This window comes from Bos grunniens, chromosome 4, assembly GCF_055505025.1.
Source record: "Bos grunniens cultivar Pamir isolate PY7600 chromosome 4, Bosgru_T2T1.0, whole genome shotgun sequence".
NCBI classification, from domain to species: domain Eukaryota; kingdom Metazoa; phylum Chordata; class Mammalia; order Artiodactyla; family Bovidae; genus Bos; species Bos grunniens.
In genome coordinates this window covers 5,687,879-5,709,789 of record NC_141168.1, presented here as the reverse complement: position 1 = coordinate 5,709,789, position 21,911 = coordinate 5,687,879, and the positions used below count along the sequence as shown (strand labels likewise).

Sequence of the window (21,911 nt, the reverse complement as noted above, 5' to 3'; positions counted from 1 at the left end):
CAAGAACACTGGAGTGGGTTGCCATTTCCTTCTCCAATGCATGAAAGTGAAAAGTGAAAGTGAAGTCGCTCAGTCGTGTTGGACTCTTCGCGACCCCATGGACTGCAGCCCACCAGGCTCCTCCGTCCATGGGATTTTCCTAGGCAAAATTACTGGAGTGGGGTGCCATTGCCTTCTCCGTGAACACAGCAGAAGATCCCAAAGCTGGGGGAACTCCTGGGGCAGCTTCTTGTGAAGGGAGGTCTCAGCTGCTGGGTGCAGGGGGATCCCATCTGGCCTCCGGCATCCCTTGGGACAGCAGCCCCGTCCTCCGCCTGAGCTGTGAGACACGAGACACCAGCAAGGGAATGAGTCCCGAGGGGAATCCCGATGATCGAGCTTCCTGGAAGCCCGGGTAATCAGAGGGTTGTTCCCAGAAAATTAACCTAGGACCAAAGGCGAGGGGTGATGTTTAAGGATCCGGCCATGTGGCAATCTGAGGAAATATCTCCGTTCCTTAGCAAGGCTATTTCCTTATTGAGTAGAAGGCCATCTAAAAGCAAAATCTAAGTCTTTTTTTTTTTTCCTCTACTTCGGCCTGATCAATTGAGACATTCTCTTACCTAACTACATTGCTCAGTCCTGTCCAACTCAATGGACTGTATGTAGCCTGCCAGGCTCCTCTGTCCATGGGATTCTCCAGGCAAGAAAACTGGAGTGGTTGCCATTTCCTTCTCCAGGGGATCTTCCTGACCCAGGGATCAACCCAGGTCTCCTGCATTGCAGGCAGATTCTTTACTGTCTGAGCCACCAGGGAAGCCATCTACCAGATAGTACATACTACTTGTCCAAAGTTCAATACAAACCACTAAAACTGAATGGCATGTGTCTTTTCAGAACCTTGATTTTATGCATTAATATGCATATGTGTGTACATATGTCTGTGTGTATATACACACATGTACACATAGATTTAAGGATTTTTAAATAAATGGAATTGTACTTTCTCTATTCTGAGACTTACTCTTTTCATTTCAGTTTAATGTTTTGTAACTTTTCCCGTGACAATGCCCGACAGTTACCTCCGTTTTTGTTTGCAGCGTTGTATGGTATTCCATATGGATTTCATAATGGATTGCCATAACTTGTTCAGCCGTTTGTCATTTCCTGATTTTTACTTTTTACAATTACTGGAAAAAAAAGTTGCACTGGCAGTTTTTGTACTTACACCCTTGTGGAAATGAATATTTGTACCTGTGGGATAATTTCTTAAAAGTGGAATTGCTGGGCAAAAGGGAATTCTTATTTTAAATTTTGGTGGATGCTACCAAATTGTCCTAAAACAGATGACACCAATTAATAGTTCCATCACAGGGTATAAGAGGGCCCTCTCCCTGGAGCCTTGCTGACACTGGTTATTTATTACCAGTCGTTCTCTGCTGCACTTAGTCCTTCAGTTGTGTTCGACTCTCTGTGATCCCACGGACCGTAACTCACCAGGCTCCTCTGTCCATGGGGATTCTCCAGGCAAGAATACTGGTGTGGGTTGCCCTCCTCCAGAGAAGCTTCCCGACCCACGGATCGAACCCAGGTCTCCCTCACTGCAGGCGGATTCTTTACCATTTGAGCCACCAGGGAAGACCAGTCATTCTAGTCTTTGACAAAATTTTGGTCAAAGAGCTGTATCCTTTATTTTCTTGGCATTTCCTTGACTAATAGCAACATGGGGTATTTTTTCATATTTTTGTAGATTGTTTATAGATTTTTCTGTGAATTTGGTCTGTTCATATCCTTTGTCAGTTTTTTGATTGGGTTGTTTGTCCTTTTGTTATTGATTCGAAGGTGCCTTTATGATATGAATCCTGTGTTATATACACTGAGAATATCATTCCCCAGTCTGTGGTTGGTCTTCCCATCTTTGTTGATGATGTCTTGCGTTGAACAGAAGTGTTAGTCACTCAGTTGTGTCCGACTCTTTGCGACCTCATGGACTGTAGCCCGCCAAGCCCGCCAGGCTCCTCCATCCATCCATAGAATTTTCTGGGCAAGAATACTGGAGTGGGTTGCCATTTCCTTCTCCAGGGACTCTTCCCGACCCAGGGATCGAACCAGGGTCTCCCGCATTGTAGGAAGACTTTTTATAATCTGAGCTACCAGGGAAGTTGAACAGAAGTTTACCAAAAAATCCACTTCCTCTTGCTGGGCACAGAGCCACGCTGGACTTTCTTGCCTTCCTTTCGGTAAGAATGGCCCGTGACTACGTTTCAGCCACATTTCCTGACCAAGGCTCGCAGGAAGTTGGTTTATTCCCCTCCACACCGGAGGGTTCTGTTCTGGCTGACGAGGGTAGAGCTAAATGAGTAGAAAGAAACTTTGACTGCATAGGAGCTGTTGTACATTTTGGAGGTTTATTTTAAGGGCCAATAGCTTTGGGACTTCCCTCGTGGCCCCCTGGTTAAGACTGAGCTCGCTGAGAGCATGGGTTCCATCCCTGGTGGGGGAACTAAGATCCTACGTGCCACATGGCACCACCTAACAGGAAAAGTAGAAAAGAAGAGAGAAGTGAAATTCATTTAAAAAGTCATGGTCGCTAGCTTTAACTTAATAATGAAATAGTCAGATTCATCAATATTTTTCTTTATGATTTTTGTGTCTTGTTTGAGAAGTTCTTACTCTATGATCCCGATGATATTCTACATTTTAAAAAAAGTTTGCTTTTTACGTTGCAGTTTTTCACGTTCATTCATTTATTTTTGGCTGCACGGGTCTTCGTTGTCGCTGGGCTTTCGCTAGTCGTGGTGAGCGGGGGTACTCGTTAGTGGCTGTTGGCAGGCTTCTCGTCGCAGTGGCTTCTCGTGTTGCAGAGCACGGGCTCTAGGCCCATGGGCTTCTCTAGCTGCGGCCCACAGACTTACTTGCTCCATGGCAGGTGCAATACTCCCAGACCAGGGTTTGAACCTGTGTCCCCTGCATTGGCAGGCAGACTCTCAACCCCTGGACCACCAGGGAAGCTCTGCCCTCATCACTCACCTCCCCCTCGCTCTCCCTTCGTGTTACTGACCTTCTTGCTGCTCCTCAAACATGCCAGCTGTACTATCTCAGAGCCTTTCTTTGCATGTGATTTTCCCACCTAGAATGTTCCTCCTCCAGTCCCCTGCGTGACCTGTTACTTCACTTTGTTCAGGTCTCTGGTTCAGTGTCACATTATCAGAGAGGCCATTCGAAATCACCCCGTACAAAACAGCGCGGTCCTGTTCTTCTCTATCTTCCTGCCTCTGATGGAGTTTTCTTGGTAATATTTATGGCTGCCTGTCCACTCGCCCTTGTGGGTGATGCTGCCTATGTGATGACCGAAGTTGCCCTCAAACTGAGACAGCTGTGATGAGCCTGAGCTGTGTCCTTGGCAGGAGGGAAAATGACCAGTGCTGGGTGGATTTAACTCTATCAGGAAGAATTCGAATGCTAGAGTTTTGCAAAGTGGAGAAAAATTGAGAAAGAGAAGCTCTAATTAGATGGCCTGAATTGAAAGGAAAGGGGACGTTTTTGCGTGGGAGCAGAAATGTTATGGTTTGGAAGCAGCCATAGCAGCTAGGAAACGTTGGTGTTGTCCTGAACCCGAGGATTCTTGTGGTCAGGGAGGAAAAGGAGGGACTTTCTCTGAGAAACAGCATCTTCTCGGGAAAGTCAGGGTTACATCAGGCAAGGAGGTCTGCAGGAGATTTTAGTGTAGGGAAATTTAATTTTTTTTAAGGATTTTAGTTTTTAAAAGCGTTTTATTTCTTTTTGGCTGTGCTGGGTTCTCATTGCTGTGCGTGGGTTTTTCTCTAGTCACGGCGAGCAGGGGCTGTTCTCTAGTTGTGAGGTGTGGGCTTCTCATTTCAGTGGCTTCTCTTCTCGTGGGGCACAGGCTCTAGGGTGTCGGGACCTGCGGGCTCATAGTTGCAGCCCAGGGGCTTAGTTGTTGTCTTGCTGAATCTCACGGTGCACACTGTCCGCTGAAGCCAGGGTAGGCAAGGTGCGAGAAAGGAAGCTGGAAGGAAACTCAAGGAGCCGTAGCAACTGCAGACACGTTTATTCTCTCCCGATTGGCACAGCAGCTGCAGCAGCAGACACGCTGTGTTCTCTCATGGTTGCCCCAGCAAACACAGCCTTAATGCAGCCTCAGAGGCCTTTCAGGTGGAGCTTACAGAGCAGAAATGGCCCGTGGCCAAGCAGGTACATCATGAGGCACATGCACAGTGCTACAAGTGATGTCAACTGTTACGAAACCACGCATTTACAAAATGTGGGGAGAGCCAGAGGCATGGGGCGAGAGAGCCTGACCACCTCCATCTTGGCTAATTTCCTCTTTCCCTAAAGTTGCCCAGTGATATGTGGAATCTTCCAGGACCAGGGATGAACCCACATCCCCTGCACTGAGAGGCAGGTTCTTTCTGGACCACTAAGGAAGTCCAAGAATTTACTTTAAATAAGGGAACTGTGGAAAGAGTAAAAGGGTAGTCCACACCAGAACAGGAAGTTTGGGGGAATAAATGCAAGGCAATCAGGGGGTGAGAATAGAGTATCTTCCACTGAATTGGCCTGGATGGTCATCAAGTGGCCAAGCGGGCAGAGATGAGGTGTAGATTTCAACTGCCACCCTAAAGGCAGCAGGTTAGCAAAATTGAACACGCCATTGAGAACTTGTGGTGCTACATGGCTGTCACACAGAACAAGAGACGATTCGTTGTCTCACGTGGGAGACAGAGTAATGCCCTTCCCCAAGGAAGTCGTCCTAATTCCCAGAACCTGTTAATATGTTTACTTATGTGGCACCGAGGGCAGCGTCTGACTTTCCACCACAAAAATCCAAGGGAGGTGATGGTTGACAGAACAAAAAGCACTGAGTTTTGAAACAGAGCCTTCATTTCCAATTTGGTATGTGCCAATTACCGGTTACAGGATCTTGGGCAAGTCACTTCTCAGAACCCCAGCTTCCTAATCCATGGTATGAGAACAAAAATATATAACTAATGTGGTTGTTGCAATGATTGAATGAAGTCATTATGAGCACTCTTTTTTAAGCATTAAGTATTAAACAAATGCTTATTAGCAGGTGATTACGTGAGTGCATGCTAAGTCGCTTTAGTCACGTCCCACTCTTTGTGACCCCATGGACTGTAGCCCGCCAGGCTCCCCTCTCTGTGAAATTCTCCAGGCAAGAATACTGGGGTGGGTTGCCATGCCCTCCGCCAGGGGATCTTCCCAACCCACGGATCGAACCTTCATCTCTTACATCTCCTGCATTGGCAGGCGGGTTCTTTATCACTTAGCGCCACCTGGGAAGCCCAGACAGTGAGTAGTACAAATAAATAAGAAATTAGGGCTGGTGCAATGGGACGACCCAGAGGGATGGTATGGGGAGGGAGGAGGGAGGAGGGTTCAGGATGGGGAACACATGTATACCTGTGGTGGATTCATTTCGATATATGGCAAAACCAATACAATATTGTAAAGTTAAGAAATAAAATTAAATTTAAAAAATAGATATTTAATTATATGCTTCAAAATGATAAAATATGTAAAATAAAAGTAGGAGAAATACAGGGAAAACTAATGAAAATACAGACCATTCATGGTGAGAAGTCTCTCAGATTTTAGAACTCACAATCCTTATCTTCTAGTTAAAGAAACTAATGTCCCCAAAAGACTAGAGATCTGCTCCAGGTCACACAATTCAGGACGCAAACCCTCAAATTCTGATTTCCATGGCAGTGAATGGTCATGGAAATAGCAAACAAACAAAAATGAGAAATTCAAATAGCAGAGTCACTTGAATTTTTTTCACAAAATCCAAATGTTTAACAGATTTATGATGTGCATGAAGTAGAAAAGCTTGGGTATTTTATAAAAGTTGATCATACACTTAAGCACAAAGAGATTCTCTGTAAACTCCCCCATAACTAGATTTTGCACACCACATTATCAAACATCAATCCCAAAACAAAAAAATTAAGAGAGATAGCAATAACATAATACAATAAATTGAAATAAAATATTATTGTACAATAATTTTATTAATAAAAATTAAAATATTTAATACCTTAAAAATAATTGCTTTAGAGACCAAATCGAGAATGTTTAAAATAGATATAATGAGCTATGATTAAATAGTGAAGGACAGGGAAGCCTGGCATGCTGCAGTCCACAGGGTCACAAAGAGTCAGTCATGACTTAGCAAATGAACAACAAACTAATGTTTAAATGTAAAAATGTTGACACTAAAGAAAAGCAGAAAATAAAATGAAGCAAGGGGAGAAAGAGACTGAAAATATTGAGAGAGATTGATACAGCATTTGTTTGCAAAACACAATCCCTAGAGAAGTTGTGTAAATAGGTTATGCTGGGAAAGATTGAGGGCATGAGGAGTAGGGGGCAACAGAGGATGAGATGGTTGGATGGCATCATCAACTCAATGGACGTGAACTGAGCAAACTCGGGGAGTTGGGGAAGGACAGGCAAGCCTGGTGTGCTGCAGTCCACGGGGTCCCAAAGAGTCGGCACACCTGAGCGACTGGACAAACTGAGCAAACTCAGGGAGTTGGGGAAGGACAGGCAAGCCTGGTGTGCTGCAGTCCATGGGGTCCCAAAGCGTCGGCACACCTGAGCGACTGGACAACAATGACAAAGGTTGCTACAGGAGAGCAGAAAGGAAGCTTCCACTCAGGCAAGATGAAGAATATTTCTCCTGACTTTTAACCTCAGCAGGCAATTCAGTTTTGAACATTCCCCAGATATATATTTTAAGGAAGAAGGATGGGAAAGACCCTTTATCAGGTCCGTTGAACTAGTGTCCTTCAGTGTTTGTTTTTTTTAATGTGTTTATTTTTGGCTGTGTTGGGTCTTTGTTTCTGCACATGGGCTTTTCTCTAGTTGTGGTCAGCGGGGGCTACACTCCAGTTGCAGTGTGCGGGCTTCTCACTGCTGTGGCTTCTCTTGTTGCGAGCACAGGCTCCGGGAGTGGAGGCTTCAGAAGTTGCAGCACGTGAGTGCGGGAGTTTTCGGCTTCAGTCTTTTCAACTTGAGGGCTCTAGAGCACAGGCTCAATAGTTACGGCTCCCGGGCTTAGTTGCCCCGCGGCACGTGGGGTCTTCCCAGACCAGAGATCGAACCTGTGTCTCCTACATTGGATTCTTTGCCACTGAGCCGCTGGGGAAGTTCCGGCCCTTCAGTGATTTTAGATCCTAAGGAGAAGTTAGCTTAATCTGGGCATATGGCATTTAGCAGAGTCACTGTGTTGTACAAGCACCACCCCCTCTAGTTCGAAAATATTTTCATCACCCCAAGAGAAAAGCGCACACCCATAAACTGGGAAATTTTCTTATTTCCACTTCTCCCAGCCCCTGGCAACCACCAGTCTTCATCTGTCTCTGGATTTACTTATTCTGGATATTTCATAGAGATGAAATCAGACCTGTTACGTCTGGCTCTTCACCAGCATAATGCTTTTGAGATTCAGGTACATGTACCAGCACTTTGTGTTTTATGGCTGGATGATATTCCATTGTGTGTGTATATGCAGTTTGTTTCTCCACTCATCTGTTGGTGGACATTTGGGCTATTTCCATCTTTGGGATAATATAAGGAGTACTGCTATAGATACGCATATACACGGGTACGTTTGAATTCTTTTAAATTTTTTAATTTTTGTTGTTCTCAAAGCATGCGGGATCTCAGTTCCTCAACCAAGAGTCAAACCTGTGCCCCTTGCATTGGAAGCGTGGAGTCTTAACCATTGGACTGCCAGGGAAGTCCCCTGAATTCTTCTTAAAATGTGCCAATGAGTGGAATTTCTGGGCCATGTGGTAACTCTGTCTAACTTTTTGAGGAGCTGCCCAACTATTTCCCACAGCAGGTGGGCCATTTTGGCTTCCCAGGTGGCATTAGTGGTAGAGAGCCCACCTGCTGATACCGGAGACGTACGAGGTGCAGGTTTGATCCCTGGGTCAGGAAGATCCCCTGGAGGGGGACCTGGTGACCCACTCCAGTATTCTTGCCTGGAGAATCCCATGGACAGAGGAGCCTGGTGGGCTATGGTCCGTAGGGTCGCAGAGAGTTGGACACGACTGAAGTGACTTACCACACACCACACAGCAATGTATGAGAGTTCCGATTTTCCCATATCCTCTCAACAGTTAGTATTTTTTCTTTTTTGCTTCAACTCTGATAGATGTGAAGTGGTATGAAGTGGTACCTCACTGTTTTAACTTGTGTTTCCTTAAAGATGAATGATGTCGAGCATCTTTTCATGTGCTTGTTGGCTATTTGTATATCTTCTTTGGAGAACCAGATGATATTTTTCACCTGTCAAATTAGCTGACATGATTTTTAAAATTTTTGTGTGATGTAATGTCATAGAAGCTATTTTAATGAAAAATACAAAGTGTTGACTGAAAAAAATCTATGTATGTTTAAAAATGGGGCTCCTTATAGCTCAGTTTTGATCGAGGCATGAAGACAACAGATATTATATTCCAAAGTGAGTTGTCTGATACAGCGTGCTCAGTGGCTCAGTCATGCCCGACTCTTTGTGACCCCATGGACTGTACCCACCAGGCTCCTCTGTCCATGTGGATTCTCCAGACAAGAATACTGGAGTGGATTGCCATGCCCTCTTCCAGGTCTGACACAGTACCATAAAGAAATTTCGAAATACATATCTGACAAGCAGTAAGGAATGTGAAGTTAAGTGGGCCTTAGAAAGCATCACTACCAACAAAGCTAGTGGAGGTGATGGAATTCCAGTTGAGCTATTTCAAATCCTGAAAGATGATGCTGTGAAAGTGCTCACTCAATATGCCAGAAAATTTAGAAAACTCAGCAGTGGCCACAGGACTGGAAAAGGTCAGTTTTCATTCCAATCCCAAAGAAAGGCAATGCCAAAGAATGCTCAAACTACCGCACAATTGCACTCATCTCACACGCTAGTAAAGGAATGCTCAAAATTCTCCAAGCCAGGCTTCATCAATATGTGAACCGTGAACTTGCAGATGTTTAAGCTGGTTTTAGAAAAGGCAGAGGAACCAGAGATCAAATTGCCAACATCCGCTGGATCATGGAAAAAGCAAGAGAGTTCCAGAAAAACATCTATTTCTGCTTTATTGACTATGCCTAAGCCTTTGACTGTGTGGATCACAATAAACTGCGGAAAATTCTGAAAGAGATGAGAATACCAGACCACCTGACCTGCCTCTTGAGAAACGTATATGCAGGTCAGGAAGCGAAAGTTAAAACTGGACATGGAACAACAGACTGATTCCAAATAGGAAAAAGGAGTATGTCAAGGCTGCATATTGTCACCCTGCTTATTTAACTTCTATGCAGAGTACATCATGAGAAACGCTGGGCTGGAAGAAGCACAAGCTGGAATCAAGATTGCCAGGAGAAATATCAATAATCTCAGATATGCAGATGACACCATCCTTATGGCAGAAAGTGAAGAGGAACTCAAAAGCCTCTTGATGAAAGTGAAAGAGGAGAGTGAAAAAGTTGGCTTAAAGCTCAACGTTCAGAAAGCAAAGATCATGGCTTCTGGTCCCATCACTTCATGGCAAATAGATGGGGAAACAGTGGAAACAGTATCAGACTTTATTTTGGGGGGCTCCAAAATCACTGCAGATGGTGATTGCAGCCATGAAATTAAAAGACACTTACTCCTTGGAAGGAAAGTTATGACCAACCTAGACAGCATATTCAAAAGCAGAGACATTACTTTGCCAACAAAGGTCTGTCTAGTCAAGGCTATGGTTTTTCCAGTAGTCATGTATGGATGTAAGAGTTGGACTAAAAGAAAGCTGAGTGCCGAAGAATTGATGCTTTTGAACTGTGGTGTTGGAGAAGACTCTTGAGAGTCCCTTGGACTGCAAGGAGATCCAACCGGTCCATTCTAAAGGAGATCAGCCCTGGGTGTTCTTTGGAAGGAATGATGCTAAAGCTGAAACTCCAGTACTCTGGCCACCTCATGCGAAGAGCTGACTCATTGGAAAAGACTCTGATGCTGGGAGGGATTGGGGGCAGGAGGAGAAGGGGACGACAGAGGATGAGATTGCTGGATGGCATCACTGACTCGATGGACGTGAGTCTGAGTGAACTCCGGGAGTTGGTGATGGACAGGGAGGCCTGGCGTGCTGCGATTCATGGGGTCACAAAGAGTGGGACACAACTGAGCAACTGAACTGAACTGAACTGAACTGAAGAGAACTCAGCTACCTTCAGTCACGTTGTCAGAATTAGGATTTTTGGATAAAGCTGCTTGCTAAAGCCTGGTGAGAGGAACTTGATATGAATTATTTCCTGTGTTGGGGGGCTCAGCGCATCCTCAGACATCCGTACGGCAAAACTTGAAACATCCTGGGGGAAGAGAAATGAACTGATGTTGGCTTCTCACCAGGGAATCAAAAGGGCGGAAGAAGGGCTGCGGAACCAAGGACATTTGCATCTGTGTTAGTCTCTCTTCTGATGGCAGGGTTTGCACAGGCAATGTGTTTGGGTGAGAGAGCAAACAGATCAGGGGTTCCGAACCCCTGGGCCAGGGACAGGTAGCGGTCCATAGCCTGTTAGGAGCAGGGCTGCATGGCAGGAGGTGGGCAAGTGAGCGAAGCTTCCTCTGCATTGCAACTGCACCCCATCGCTGGGCTTCTCCTGTCAGATCAGTGGCCGCATTGGATTCTAACAGAAGCACGAACTGTTAACTGTGCATTCGAGGCATCCAGGTTGTATGTTCCTTATGAGAATCGTCCTGAAACCGTCCTCACCCCACCCTTGGTCTATGGGAACATTGTCTTCCCCAAATCCACAAAACTGATCCCTGGTTCCAAAAAAGGTTAGGGATTGCAGTTCTAACCCACAGTCACCAGCTCCTTCTGAATACCTATGGCACACACTGTCCTGCATATTTGATACAGTATCAAATATATGTTTCTTGCCTCCTCCCAGGGAAACGGAAAGCACCTTAGTAGCCAAACCTCCCTGGTGGCTCAGACGGTAAAGTGTCTGCCTACAGTACGGGAGACCCGGGTTCAATCCCTGGGTTGGGAAGATCCCCTGGAGAGGGAAATGGCAACCCACTCCAGTATTCTTGCCTGGGAAATCCCATGGACGGAGGAACCTGGTGGGCTACAGTTCATGGGGTCGCAAAGAGTCGGACACAACTGAGCAACTTCACTGTTACTTTCATAGTAAGTGTTGGATAAATACTTGTTCCACTGAAGCTTGATCTGTGTTGTTGGGTGTTTTCTACACATGGGCTAACACGCGCCTGTTTTTGCCTCCCCAGGGGACGTTCTAGTGTTTCTGGATAGCCACTGTGAGGTGAATAAAGTCTGGCTGGAGCCCTTGCTGAATGCCATTGCCAAGGACCCCAAAATGGTGGTGTGTCCTCTGATAGACGTCATTGATTACATGACCCTGGAATACCAGCCTTCTCCTATAGTGAGGGGAGCTTTCAACTGGCGTCTGGAATTTAAATGGGATTATGTTCTCTCTTATGAGATAGAGGGACCAGAAGGACCCACTACACCTATCCGGTGAGAATTCTGCTGGTAATGGAAAAATAGCACAGAGGTACTGGGAGCAGGGGGAAGCCTGCAGAGATTATTACTTTGATTTCTCAAGCTTAATGAAGAGAAATATTTCATTGTGTATCTTGTTTCTAAAAGTCTGTAATAATAGAATGTGGTAGGTTTTGTTTCTTTAATTGAAAGGAGGTGATGGAATTCCAGTTGAGCTATTTCAAATCCTAAAAGGTGATGCTGTGAAAGTGCTGCACTCAATATGCCAGCAAATTTGGAAAACTCAGCAGTGGCCACAGGACTGGAAAAGGTCAGTTTTCATTCCAATCCCAAAGAAAGGCAATGCCAAAGAATGCTCAGACTACCACACAATTGCACTCATCTCACACGCTAGTAAAGTAATGCTCAAAATTCTCCAAGCCAGACTTCAGCAATATGTGAACCGTGAACTTGCAGATGTTTAAGCTGGTTTTAGAAAAGGCAGAGGAACCAGAGATCAAATTGCCAACATCCGCTGGATCATGGAAAAAGCAAGAGAGTTCCAGAAAAACATCTATTTCTGCTGTATTGACTATGCTAAAGCCTTTGACTGTGTGGATCACAATAAACAGTGGAAAATTCTGAAAGAGATGGGAATACCAGATCACCTGACCTGCCTCTTGAGAAACGTATATGCAGGTCAGGAAGCAACAGTTAAAACTGGACATGGAACAACAGACTGGTTCCAAATAGGAAAAGGAGTACGTCAAGGCTGTATATTGTCACCCTGCTTATTTAACTTTTATGCAGAGTACATCATGAGAAACACTGGGCTGGAAGAAGCACAAGCTGGAATCAAGATTGCTGGGAGAAATATCAGTAACCTCAGATATGCAGATGACACCATCCTTATGGCAGAAAGTGAAGAGGAACTAAAAAGCCTCTTGATGAAAGTGAAAGAGGAGAGTGAAAAAATTGGCTTAAAGCTCAACGTTCAGAAAACTAAGATCATGTCGTCTGTTCCCATCACTTCATGGCAAATAGATGGGGAAACAGTGGAAACAATGGCTGATTTTATTTTTCTGGGCTCCAAAATCACTGTGGTTGTTGATTGCAGCCATGAAATTAAAAGACGCTTGCTCCTTGGGAGAAAAGTTATGACCAACCTAGACAGCATATTGGAGAAGGCAATGGCACCCCACTCCAGTACTCTTGCCTGGAAAATCCCATGGGTGGAGGAGCCTGGTAGGCTGCAGTCCATGGGGTCGCTGGGAGTTGGACATGACTGAGCGAGTTCACTTTCACTTTTCACTTTCATGCATTGGAGAAGGAAATGGCAACCCACTCCAGTGTTCTTGCCTGGAGAATCCCAGGGACGGGGGAGCCTGGTGGGCTGCCATCTATGGGGTCGCACAGAGTCGGACATGACTGAAGCGACTTAGCAGCAGCAGCAGACAGCATATTAAAAACCAGAGACTTTACTTTGCCAACAGAGGTCCATCTAGTCAAGGCTATGATTTTTCCAGTAGTCATGTATGGATGTGAGAGTTAGACTATAAAGAAGGCTGAGCGCCGAAGAATTGATGCTTTTGAACTGTGGTGTTGGAGAAGACTCTTGAGAGTCCCTTGGACTGCAAGGAGATCCAACCAGTCCATCCTAAAGGGGATCAGTCCTGGGCGTTCAATGGAGGGACTGATGTTGAAGCTGAAACTCCAATACATTGGCCACCTGATGCAGAGAGCTGACTCATTGAAAAAGACCCTGATGCTGGGAAAGATTGAGGGCAGGAGGAGAAGGGGACGACAGAGGATGAGATGGTTGGATGGCATCATCGACTCGATGGACATGGGTTTGGGTGGACTGTGGGGGTTGGTGATGGACAGGGAGGCATGGCGTGCTGCGGTTCATGAAGTCACACAGAGTCAGACATGACAGCGACTGAACTGAACTGAACTGAGCATCTCATCCCAGTGCAGAATACCACATGGTTTGCATCCCTTGGATTTCAGCTGTCCAACTTTAAAATGTAGACATGATTCTCAGGAATGAGTTGCATGTTGATCAATGATCAGAATGCTAGCACTGTGGATAGCCCAGAAAAAGTCAATGTCTGCCAAATTCATATATAAAATATTTATCCAAGGGCTTCTGTCTATAATTTTATAGGTTGAGAAGAAGGTCATTTTCCTTGGATATTAGTCTTGGAAAATAATTTCTAAATGTGAGAATGACCTCATTGTTAGGGCTTCTAGCTACATTTATGAGGCTGTTTCTCAAGAGACTTTCTCCAGATCACTTCCCACATTTTCTAATAACTTTGATTGCAGGCTCACTTCTCCTTTAATGTTATTCTCTTTGTTTCACAAACTATATAAGTCAATTTTCGAACACCATATAGCCTGGCAAGTCCTTCATCTTTGCCTCTATTTTAATTTAGCTAGAGTTGTGTGATCTTCTATGAGTTACGTAACCTCTCTGAACCTTATTTCTGTCTCTGTAAGTCTGGGGAATAACATCACGGGCTGTCATTAGAATGAAATGAGTACATACTTCAAAGTATCAGAAGATAATTTTGAAGCTAACATGGGTGTTTCCTAGTTTTTAACTGTTATCACTATATTCAATATAACTTTGGCCAGAATCCATAACGCCTGCACATAGGGAATTAATCTAATATCTGTGTGTCCTTTGTAGGTCACCTGCAATGGCTGGAGGAATTTTTGCTATAAATAGGCATTATTTTAATGAAATTGGACAGTACGACAAGGGCATGAATCTGTGGGGAGGAGAAAACTTGGAACTTTCACTAAGGGTAATTCCAACCTTATGTTTCAATATTTACCTTTATACATAGAAAGTAAAATCTAACTTTAAGTCACATAACATGCTGTGGCAGCTATGCCGTTTCCCTACATGAGCATCAGGTGCTATTCAGGTGTCACATCAAGTCATTGATTTATGGGATTCCTTACAGAAATGGGCTTCCCTAGTGGCTCAGCTGGTAAAGAATCCGCCTGCAATGCAGGAGACCCGGGTTCGATCCCTGAGCTGGGAAGATCCCCTGGAGAAGGGAATGGCTACCCACTCCAGTATTCTGGCCTGGAGAATCCCTTGGATTGTATAGTCCATGGGGTCTAAAAGAGTCAGACACAACTGAGAGAATTTCACTTACAGAAATGGAAAGCCTTTCATAAAATATCGGGTTTTCTTACCTATGTTTTTACTAACATCAGACATGTTAAATTAATATGATATTTTTCATCTCTTTATGGAATCTCTTGGTAGTTGTAGCATGGTAGAAAAAAACACAGGATTAGGAGGGAGAGGACTTGGGTGTCACTAAATATGTGGGCTGAGTCAGGCCTCTGTTTCTCTATCTGTAAAATAAGAGGACTTGGTAGAAGATGTCTAAGTTGTCTCCTGACTCTTAAATCTTGGCATACCTGCTATAGCATGGATGAAACTTGAAGACATTTTGCTAAGTGGAAGAAGCCAGATGCACATGCGGTGAGTGAGTGAAAGTCGCTCAGTCGTGTCCGACTCTTTGTGACCCCAGGGGCTATACGGTCCATGGAATTCTCCAGGTCCATGGAGTGGGTAATCTTTCCCTCTTCCAGGGGATCTTCCCAATCCAGGGATTGAACCCAGGTCTCCTACATTGTAGGTGTATTCTTTACCAGCTGAGTTCTCAGGGAAGCCCCAGATGCAAATGACCATGTATTTATGAGTCCATTCATATGAAATGTCCAGACTAAGCACATCCACAGGAACAGAATGTGAGTTAGCGGTTGCCAGGGGTGGGGGGAGGAGAGTGACTGCTGACGGGGACCAGGTTTCTATTTGGGGTGGTGAAATGTCCCGGAACTCGATGGTGGCGAGGATTGTGCAACCTTGTGAAAATACTGAAGATCACTGAGTTATATATTTCAGAAGGGTGAATTTCTGGTGGTGTACAAATTATACCAATAGAAATAATAGATTTAACTTAAAAAAAAATTCTATGATATAAGAACACTAGACATCAGGGTGAGTCCCAGCCCTAACCCTCACTTGCTGTAAGACACTTAGAAGTGTCTTAGAAGCAGGTCATTCACTTTTCCAGTTCTAGATTTTCTCATCTGTTAAACTGTTATTTAGTTGCTAAGTCACATCCAACTCTTTGCAATCCCATGGACTGTAGCCCACAAGGCTCCTCTGTCCATGGAATTTCCCAGGCAAGAATACTAGAATGGGTTACCATTTTCTTCTCCAGGGATCTTCCCAACCCAGGAATTGAACCCGTGTCTCCTGCATCGGCAGACAGATTCTTTACCACTGAGCCACCAGGGAAGCCCACACCTGTTAAATAGGAATAAATAAAAATTACATTCTCAGAACTGTATAACAATTTAATGTGGGGATTCCCTGGTGGTCCAGTGGTTAGGACTCTGTGCTTTCCCTTCCAAAGGACTGGGTTCAATCCCTGCTCAGGGAACTAAGATCCTGCAAGGTGCATGGCATGACCAAAAAAAAAAAAAAGATTTAATGAAATAATTGGGGTGGAGAATAAGGTACAAAGTAGATATGCCTGGAGAGTCTGAAGAAGACACTAAGGTATGACAATTCAAACGTTTATCATTCATTTTTTGCATTTGACTGAATTCTAATAGATTTTTATAATGATCACTTTGAACTGTGCCTAAAAATGTGGGCTGTCAGCTCATCATCATTGCCCTTCACATTTTTTCCCTCACTTTTCTCTGCTTTGTGTCTTTTCTAACAGAGACAGTCAGATGTAGAGAAAACTGCTTCCTTTATGAGAAAATTCCTATCCTCTCTGAGCTTTAGCTTCCTTAGAAGTGTGTGTGTGTTAGTCGCTCAGTCATGTCCAATTCTTGTGACCCCCATGGACTGTAGCCCTCCAGGCTCCTCTGTCCATGGGATTCTCCAGGCAAGAATACTGGAGCGGGTTCCCATTTCCTTCTCCAGGGGATCTTCCCAACACAGGATCAAACCAAGTCTCCTGCATCTTTTGCATTGCAGGCGAATTCTTTACCTGCCGAGCCATTGGGGGAAAGCCCTTAAGATAGTTATAGGAGCTGATACATAAGTGATGGCCATGTTGTTCTTACTTTAATTTTGTCAGCCACCCTTTATATTCTCTGAGATCACTTGCAGAGATAATACTTTGAATTGTGTTTCTCTCAGCATGTACTTAGATGTTTATCAGATCTGCTTTTTGTGTTTTTCCAATTTTTTTTTCTGCTTTAGATTTTTATCTCCCTCTTCTTTTCTGGCTGGCTACTTTCTATATTTTTTAAAATTAAAGCCCGGACATCTTTTCTAATGCTTCAGATACCTTATTTTGACTATAGGGATATTTAGAGCAATGTATTCTTCCTCTAAGCCCCTATTTAGCAGTATCTTGTAAATTTATTTTCATTGCTTTTTTTCCTACTCATTTGTTCCACTCTCATCCAGGCATTATTTTTGTGACCCTCAATGCCTTTGGTACTTTTTATTCCTTGGTTGATTATTACTCATTTTATTACCTTGGGCTCTGAGAATGAAGCATATGAAAAATCCCCCCTTTTCAGGACCTAGTAACTTAATAAGCACATCCTTGTGTCTTGGAATTGAATCGATTTTGTGAATGATGCATCTTTGAAAACTGAGTATATTCCTTGCCTTGGCTTTACCTTCCCTCCAGACAGCAAATAACAGCTAACTTATTACCCAAGTTCACTCAAGATTTTTGCTTCAATATTGTCAGCAACTTCATTCCTAATGGTGCTTTCATCTGTTTCAAGTATGCTTGGGTCTCACTTTTCATAAACAAATATGTAAATCAATAAATAGCTAGGCACTCTCTTGACACTGGTGGCCCCCTCTGCCCAAGTAACCTGATTTTTCCTAAGGAAGGATTAGATACATCTGCATGCACTTCATTTCTCACTCATTGCAGTGAATCACTGTCCGGAGGCCCTCAGCATCTTCCCTCTGACGTCATTTCCAGGGCTGTCACCAGTTCCATATCCGTGTCCACAGTGGACGGCTTTTGGTCTTCCGTGTGCTTGGGGCTACTGTAGTATTTGATGCAGTATGTGTGTGCTCAGCCGTGTCTGACCCTTTGCGACTCCATGGACTGTCGCCCACCAGCCTCTTTTTGTCCATGGAATTTTTCAGGCAAGTATACTGGAGTGCAGCCATGAAATTAAAAGACGCTTACTCCTTGGAAGGAAAGTTATGACCAACCTAGATAGCATATTCAAAAGCAGAGACATTACTTTGCCAACAAAGGTGCATCTAGTCAAGGCTATGGTTTTTCCAGTGGTCATGTATGGATGTGAAAGTTGGACTGTGAAGAAAGCTGAGTGCCGAAGAATTGATGCTTTTGAACTGTGGTGTTGGAAAAGACTCTTGAGAGTCCCTTAGACTGCAAGGAGATCCAACCAGTCCATTCTGAGGGAGATCGGCCCTGGGATTTCTTTGGAGGGAATGATGCTAAAGCTGAAACTCCAGTACTTTGGCCACCTCGTGCGAAGAGTTGACTCACTGGAAAAGACTCTGATGCTGGGAGGGATTGGGGGCAGGAGGAGAAGGGGACGACAGAGGATGAGATTGCTGGATGGCATCACTGACTCGATGGACGTGAGTCTGAGTGAACTCCGGGAGTTGGTGATGGACAGGGAGGCCTGGCGTGCTGTGATTTATGGGGTCGCGAAGAGTCGGAGACGACTGAGCGACTGAACTGAACTGAACTGATACTGGAGTGGGTTACCATTTTCCTCCTCCAGGAGATCTTCCTGACCCAGCGACTGAACCTGCATTTCTTGTGTCTCCTGCATTGGCGTGTGTGCTAAGTCAATTTCAGTCGTGTCCAACTCTTTGCGACCCCATGGACTGTAGCCTGCCAGGCTCTTCTGTCCATGAGATTCTCCAGGCAAGAATACTGGAGTGGGTTGCCATGGCCTCCTTCAGGGGATCCTCCCAACCCAGAGATCGAACCTGCGTCTCTTATGTCTCCTGCATTGGCGGGCAGGCTCTTTACCACCAGCGCCACCTGGGAAGCCCCTGCAATGGCAGACAGATTACCTCTAGTGACCAGTCTTTTTCAGAAGTGTTCTTGGATTTTTAGAGCAAAATCCAAGAAAAAGGCATTGAGCTGTGTTCAACGCAAAATCCCCTTGCGTTGCTCCACTGTGCTCGATCTCCTTCCCAGGAATTTATTCTTCTGTGTATCTCTCAAACATGGCTGTTCCCAAGACTTTTCTTGACAACACTTGCTCCTCACCCCACGTGCTCTTCAGGGCTCAGGGCTCATATGGAGCCATTTTTTGCACCTGTGAGGCCGCACCTATTGTTAAACTAGTGCAATGTTTCCCTGTCTGCTAGGAAAGAACCTCTCCACTGAGCCAGCCAAATGCACTGAGCCAGCCACCTGCAGCCCACCACGCCAGCCTTCTCCGCATCTCAGGCTTCCCCCTCATGACCCAGAAACAAAAGGGATCCAAAGGGGTCAAAAGGCAAGCCAGGGACACCAGGATCTGTAGCAGCATGTCTCTTCTCCTTGGCCAGTGTCTGTGCCATCCTCTGGTTGATCCTTTTCTTAATGAACCTGCATCAGCTTCCCGTGGCTGTAACTGACACCTCTGTGGTGCTAAAACCCACGTCCCACTTTAGCTTCGGACTAAACGAAAGAGAGTCATCTCAGTTTCGGACTCTCCTGAGAGTTCAAGTGAAGTTCAAGGTTCAACACACCCATTATCTAAGGAGTAGCTCTTGCATCAGGCCGTGCCACATACCCAGGCTGTGCTGGGTATTCAGAAGACACAATCCCCTTTCATTCATTCACTCACTCACTCATTCAACAATATTTACTGAGAAACGGTTATGTGCCAAGCACTGTGCTGGGTGCTAAAGTACAGCAGCCCTTAATGCGGAAGTGGTTTCGAACAGCATAAAGCTTCCGTTTTCTTTGGGATAGAGTGAGATGATTAGTTATTTAGTTGTATTTCTGATCACTGCGGTGAAGGAGAAATACAGAGTACTGTGAGTTCATATAGAAGGGGAACCTGGCCTTGTCTTGGGGGAGGGGTGTGTCTTCAGTGACTTCCCTGCAGAAGTGGCATGTAAGGTGAGATGTGAAGATACAAATGTATATCGTTTTCCAGTTGTTATCATGTGTGACATGCACCACTCTGAAATATTACAGATACTAGCTCACTTCATCCTGACAATAAATCTGGGAGGTGGGTACCCACACTGTCTCCTGTTTAATGGATAAACCGAGGCACAGAGAGGTAGTATAACTTGGCAAATTCACAGAACTCACAAGCAGTGTGCTCCAAACCTGTCCCTTCCTGACTTGTATGATCTATTCAACTTCAGGTCTTGAGGCCCGCCCCCTCAGCCCCCCAGCTCCTGTTTACCCAGTTTCTAAGTCACTTCTCGCTAATGAATGAATGTGAAGTCACTCAGTCATGTCCGACTCTTTGCGACCCCATGGACTGTAGCCTACCAGGTGCCTCTGTCCATGGGATTTTCCAGGCAAGAGTACTGGAGTGGATTGCCATTTCCTTCTCCAGGGGATCTTCCCAACTCAGGGATTAAACCCAGGTCTCCCGCATTGCAGGCAGACGTTTTGCCATCTGAGCCAGAGAAGCCCAGGCTTCTCAATAAGGCTGGCCATATACTGGATGCCTCCGATGCCCTGACCTTGCTTTAGTTGCCCCAAGCTCAGTGCTACCATTGCTTGTGGGAAGTGATGATTCGCTTGTGCCCTCAGAGCTACAGCTTCAATTCTAACCTCGGAATAAGTCTCAGAATCAGGCTCCAGATCGGTACCTCTGGTTCCCTGAGAGAGCAGACAGCCTGTGCCCTGCCCCAGCGCTCTAGCCCGCTGAACCCCAAAGGGTCAGGACACTGCTTCAGGGCCCAGGGTCCTGCTGTACACCTGGAGAACCACCCACCTCACCTCCAGACGGGGCTCTTAGACCTGGACACCAGCTCAGATTCGGCCACAGTTGCTGCAGCCCGGGGAGGTTGTAGTTTGAGAGCAAGCCACAAGCGTTGGGTTTGTGCTAGAGAAGGGCTGAAGCAGGTTCTCCAGGATCTATACCATGAGGATTAGGCAAGCTGCTCAGCACCCAGGCCCCACTCAGATCAGTTACTTTTCTTGGCCCATCTGCTCAGAATTTCCACCCTGTAGGGGTTTCCCCAAGTCCCTCTCTGCTTGCTCCACCTGCTGCTCCATAACCTTATCCAGATCACATTGGCATGACTAACGAATGCAAGTGATACCAATTCTTGCCCCTTCCCAGTTCCTTCTCCTGAGTCATAAGCTTCTGTGACCAGTTGCCTACACATTACCATCATAAGAATGTCCCATAGGTATGCTGACCAGCTAGGTGGGTGCTGAGAGAAAGGGATGTCAAGGACAGCCCAGTTACCAGCCAGCTAATGCTATGATGATGCTTGTTACAGACCAGCTCAAAACCAGGCAATTCAGAACAAGAAGCATCTACTTTCTTCTTTGAGATGTCTGTGGGTCGGCCAGCATGGCTCTGCCTGGGCATTTACACTGGTGGGGCTGGTCTCTGAGTCTGCTCAGCTTTGCTGGTCATTCTACTGGCAACTCTGGGCATGTTCTTATGTTGACAGTAGGAAGGCAAAAGTCAAGGGAAACCACACAGCCTGTCTAAAGTCTCCAGGGGCACTGTGTCTGCTCACGTTCCACGGGCCAAAGCATGTCAAATGGACAAGCCCAAAGTCAGTGTGTCAGAGCAATATACTCTGCCCCTTGGTGAAGGGTGGAGAGTGAGACAAGGTTTGCAGAACAGTATTTTCATCAATCACACCAAGTTTCTGGAATGAGCACAGCTAAGGGGATAAGAGGTCCCATTTACTTCCTTAGTGTATCAGTTAGTTTTTGCTGTGTACCAAACTGTCCCAAAAATACAGTGGTTTGAAACAATAAACAATTGTTACTCCTCAAAATTTGTTGTGTTGCTAAAGTGGTTCTTTCGGTCACAGCCAAGAGGGTTAATTTTACTGGTGCTGCTTACACATCTGTGTTCATCTAGAGGGTCAGCTGGTGCTGGCTAGCATGGGATGGCCTCATTTACATGTCTGGACATTGGCCAGTGTCCAGTGTTGGGGCAGTGGAGATGACCAGACTGTTTGTCCCTCGTGGTTAGGCAGGCTCGAGAGGTTCATTCACTGTGAAGTGGTCACAAGGTTCCCAAGAGCAGCAGATCCCAAAGTGCTGCACACACTTTTCAAGCATCACCTTTGTTAATGTCCTGTTGGCCAAAGCAAGTCACAAGGCCAAGGCCAGTTTCAAGAGATGGAGAAATAAACCTCATTTCTTGATGATTGGAGTAGAGAGTTACATAGCAGTTAGATGGGCAGGTAGGAATGAA

General features: G+C 45.4%; 1 protein-coding gene across 1 annotated transcript in view; it reads left to right on the top strand.

Annotated features, from left to right (window-relative positions):
- The window catches only part of GALNTL5 (polypeptide N-acetylgalactosaminyltransferase like 5), a 51,996-nt gene that overhangs the window by 23,032 nt on the left and 7,053 nt on the right, over window positions 1–21,911 (top strand). Inside the window, exons 5-6 of the mRNA XM_086394815.1 lie at window positions 11,294–11,543; window positions 14,203–14,320. Coding sequence (XP_086250941.1) covers window positions 11,294–11,543; window positions 14,203–14,320 — 368 coding nt within the window. The remainder of the gene's footprint in view (window positions 1–11,293; window positions 11,544–14,202; window positions 14,321–21,911) is intronic.